Below are 4,002 nucleotides of genomic sequence, written 5' to 3'. Positions count from 1 at the left end.
GCCAAATGATCATTCATGTTCAAGCCATGCGCAACCCATTCAAATCTTGTCCAAAATGGATAAAATTGGACTTTTTGGAAATGTTAGATCAAGAGGAACAACTTTCATGTTGAACACTTTTTCATTTGAAGTTTGGATCATGATGAATTTTGAGGTGGAAGTTGGGAAAATCAAACATGTCAAAAAAAATTCTAAGTGTCAAGCCATATGTTCACTTATTCCACCTTGGCTAACTTTTTATGTGAGCTTCAAATGAGAAAGGTTCCTGCATTAAAGTTGTAGCTCTCTCAAAGTCTTTCAAAATGGTCACAAATTTGACCTCATTTGGATTTAATATGAAGGAGTTATGCATTTTTGAAGTTGAGGAAAATCACTTATTCAATGACATTGGTCCAAAATGACCTATAATGTATTCTCATATCACATGCACATAAAAGTTGAATTTGCTCTCTCTACCTTGACGTAAGTTATTTAGAGCTTGGATCTTACTTAAAATGTCCTCTTCGGAGTGATGTCGATGTCTTTTATTTGTTGGTATCCCTATGTAAAAAATATCAACATTTGTTGAGCGAGTCCTTGATAGTTTGGCGAGCTCGCGATACTAATGGGAGAACTCTTGATAGTTCGGCGAACTCTTAATACTAATGTCTTTTGATCAAAACATCATTATACCAATCTGATTCTTAAATTTCCAAAAACATGTCTATTGTACAGAACAAAAAACCAACAAAACAAACTATAGTTGTAAAAAACACACATTACAGCAGCAGTAGAAACTCAAATGAAGGAAAAGAAAAAACTTCAATCTCAAGTTCTTGTAAGGAAGCCAAAGTTAGGATTGTCCTTCTTGGCAAACTTCTATGTAGCTATATATATATATCTACATCATTCCATAAGGATGCTTTTATACAAGTGCAAAACTAGGAGCCAACACATTCATCATTCACCCTGCTTCATCAAAATTGGTATAATATTAGTTACAATGATACTAACATGCAAGAACATAATTAAGAAAAAATGAAAGAATGTACCTTTTGGTAGATTATTACTTGGAAAGGTTTCTTCAAGAGGGTCCATTTGGAAATTTGGAGGAAGAGAACGTTTCTCTAATCTTTTCAAATACGCCAATACTTCGAGAACGATAACCGTGACAATTATGATCCCAACAAGGAAACCGTAGCTTGTTTTCCAATTATTCCCTGCTCCTGCAGCTTGCATTCCCAACACTATGTTCAAGGCTGCAAAGAATAATGCCATTCTTCCAAACCAACCATGGTACAGATTCCAAATTTTGCGAAACTTGGAATCCCTATTTGGTCTCAAGAAAAATGCCAATACCTGAATTCACATTGTTTTGAACACTTAAATTTAGATGATTTTTGTGAAAGCTTTTAAATAGTTAACACGGTTCAGTAGATAGCTAAGTAGATAGCTAACTGATATATCAGATGTCGAAACTCAATAACTACCAACGTAGTAACCAGGAATTTGGACGTGGTTAACTATAATACTAAGTGCGGATTTGTTATTGTCGCATGAGTTAGTGGCATACCTGAAGAATACTTAGCACAAGGACAAAAATGCCAATTCCTTTGTGAGCTGGTATATGAACATGCATTTTGGAATGTAGTTGTAATCCAAGAAGGACAGTGACAAGACCAAATACAAATCCAACAAATTGAAAAACTGAATGTAAATAGAACCAAATTGGTTCCTTGTGTTTGAAGTATCTAGCAACAATAGCCCCTACTGGAAGGATCAAACCCCACCCTATTACACCAACTACTCCATGGTTCTTTCTCATCTGAACCAAGCCATTGGATGAAGAATCCTTAGAATCTGAAAAAAAGCGATAATCGTCAAGTTTGTGCTAAACCATATGATAAATAAATAAATAAAAAGGCATTCACATATCTGATTTTGCACCTGAAGACGATGAAGAAAAATCAAATATGATTGATGTTTCGTCATCGTGTTTTGAAAGATGGTGTTCATGTGGATGCTTAGTACTAAAAGCCAATAGAATCGGTTGTTTCCCGAATGGAATTGTTGTTTTAAGCTGAAATGCCAAATAGATTTCTGCTCCATTTGTTGCCACAGCAGCAGGCACAGTATTTAGAGGCAGTTCACCTTTGTTTACAATGACTTCTGATGATTTGTTACCTCTTAGATAATACTGCTTGATTTTGGCATGGCCATGTTTGTTAATCCACCCCACCATTGCACTTGAACCTACCATTTTACCATCTCTTGAAAATCCAATTCCTACCCACCCAACTGTGTAGGGTGCTGATAATATGATTGTTGTGGTATCATCCTTTTTTGTGTACTGCAACAAAATCTCATCATAAGTTACCGATATTTAGTATTTTATAAAACCGGATGCTTTTAGTCAGAGACGAAAAACGTCTGTCTTTATAGCACTGACACTTCTAAACAAAGTCGTGTCAGGTGTCTGACATATGTTTGATACCGATATGACACTGAAACATGTGATTTATTTCACTTTATTCAATTTCTCAAATTATTACTATTATTGACGTATCAGTGTCGACGGTGCCATGCCTGTAAATGTGTCGGGGCTTCATTATAATTGAGTAGAACCAACAAAACATTATTAAAGGACTAAATATGGTTTTAATTCTTATAATTGAGTATAATGTGTCGGAGCTTCGTTGCGTCTGGTGTTCGTGTCTGTGTTAGTATTTCATTATAATTGAATAGAATCATAAGTCAAGAATAAGAATTGAACTTACCCTCAATTCATATGTATGCCAAACAGGTTTGCAAATTGTAGATGAAATATTCTGATAAGGCGGAGGGAGGAAGATTTGAAAATTTGTATTCTTGCATCTACTTTCTGATGATGATGTAAAATCACCACTGCTTCCATCATTATCATCTCCTAATGCAATGATCTTGAAGTTGAAGACAAGATTTAGAATACATATTCTGAGAAAAAATGGCCATAGCTGAGGTAAAGAACTTAGCTTTGCCATTCATAGAGTAGATCCAATGTGATCCAAGAATAGGAAGAATGGTGGTTACAAATCAAAGAATAAGATAGGAAATGTGAATGTGAAAGGGTAACAAGAAGATAGTTGAGAAGTATTAGTCTCTTGCATTTGAAGTTTGAAATTTGGTAGGGTAGGTATAATGGTTGGTGCTCAGAGGTAATCATCATCATCATTTTCTATTTTTCTATTGTTGAGAATTCAAAATCAAACTGCATTTTTATGAGCAGTATTGAGTCATACTCCAATCAAAAAATTTCAAATTTCAATAGCATTTATCAAGAATTGGATCAGGATGAATGACTACACACAAGTTTGCTTCAAAAGAGTTAATGAAGAAGAAGGTTATGATAGATGATAAGAAATGTTATTAACTTTGTCGGTGGAAGATGAAGAGTGATGTTAAAGATGAGTTTTTTATAGGTTGTTTTTCTATGTTGAAGATGATACACATTAACAGCAACATAATTTTTTTTTACACAAATAATTTAAATTAAAATCAAAATTAATAAAAAGTATCTATTTTTTTTATCAGTGTGTTTATTAAAAAAAATGGACAAACAAGCACACTCGTACCCATTTGAACGCTAGAATCTATAAATAAATCTTAAAATTAATTTATAATGTGTAAATAAGTCTCTTAACTAACTTTCAATTTGTAAATAGTTATATATTTTAATTATGAGCCGGTTTGTTTTGTCTTTTTTTTTTAAATTTTTTTTATAGTATAACATAATTTTGTGTAAAATTATTTTTATAAAAACATTCGTAAAAATATTAAATAAAGATTTGATTTGAATAGTTATTTTTAAAATATTTTTTTTTTGGATAAAAAGATACTTTATTAACCAAAAGCGATACAAAACAAACTATCCTTAAAAAGGATCCAGCAAACTAGCAGATAAGATCCACAAGATAACAATCTTAAGGCAATAATAAGCTACATATGACTCTCCTAAGACTGAGTTTCGTCCAACATCTATAGACA

The 4,002-nt window shown here is 32.9% G+C and overlaps 1 protein-coding gene across 1 annotated transcript; it reads right to left on the bottom strand.

Annotated features, from left to right (window-relative positions):
- Positions 1–666: 666 nt before the first annotated feature.
- LOC127132117 (cytochrome b561 and DOMON domain-containing protein At3g61750) lies at positions 667–3,328 on the bottom strand. The gene is made up of 5 exons (XM_051060985.1): positions 2,757–3,328; positions 1,927–2,329; positions 1,553–1,839; positions 1,032–1,338; positions 667–948 (listed from the first exon to the last, which is right to left on the bottom strand). Exons 1-5 carry the CDS (start codon positions 2,997–2,999, stop codon positions 944–946), a joined length of 1,245 nt encoding a protein of 414 aa, XP_050916942.1. The 5' UTR covers positions 3,000–3,328; the 3' UTR covers positions 667–943.
- Between the last annotated feature and the right edge of the window lie 674 nt (positions 3,329–4,002).

This window comes from Lathyrus oleraceus, chromosome 3, assembly GCF_024323335.1.
Source record: "Lathyrus oleraceus cultivar Zhongwan6 chromosome 3, CAAS_Psat_ZW6_1.0, whole genome shotgun sequence".
Classification (NCBI taxonomy): domain Eukaryota; kingdom Viridiplantae; phylum Streptophyta; class Magnoliopsida; order Fabales; family Fabaceae; genus Lathyrus; species Lathyrus oleraceus.
This window is presented reverse-complemented; position numbering and strand designations above follow the sequence as displayed.

Excerpts from the sequence above, each read along its gene's own strand:
- LOC127132117 (XM_051060985.1), bottom strand. The coding sequence starts at position 2,999 with ATGGCAAAGCTAAGTTCTTTACCTCAGCTATGGCCATTTTTTCTCAGA. Across the intron at positions 2,330-2,756 it reads GGCATACATATGAATTGAGG|TACACAAAAAAGGATGATAC; the intron begins GTAAGTTCAATT and ends ATTTTGTTGCAG. Across the intron at positions 1,840-1,926 it reads TTTTTCTTCATCGTCTTCAG|ATTCTAAGGATTCTTCATCC; the intron begins GTGCAAAATCAG and ends GCTTTTTTTCAG.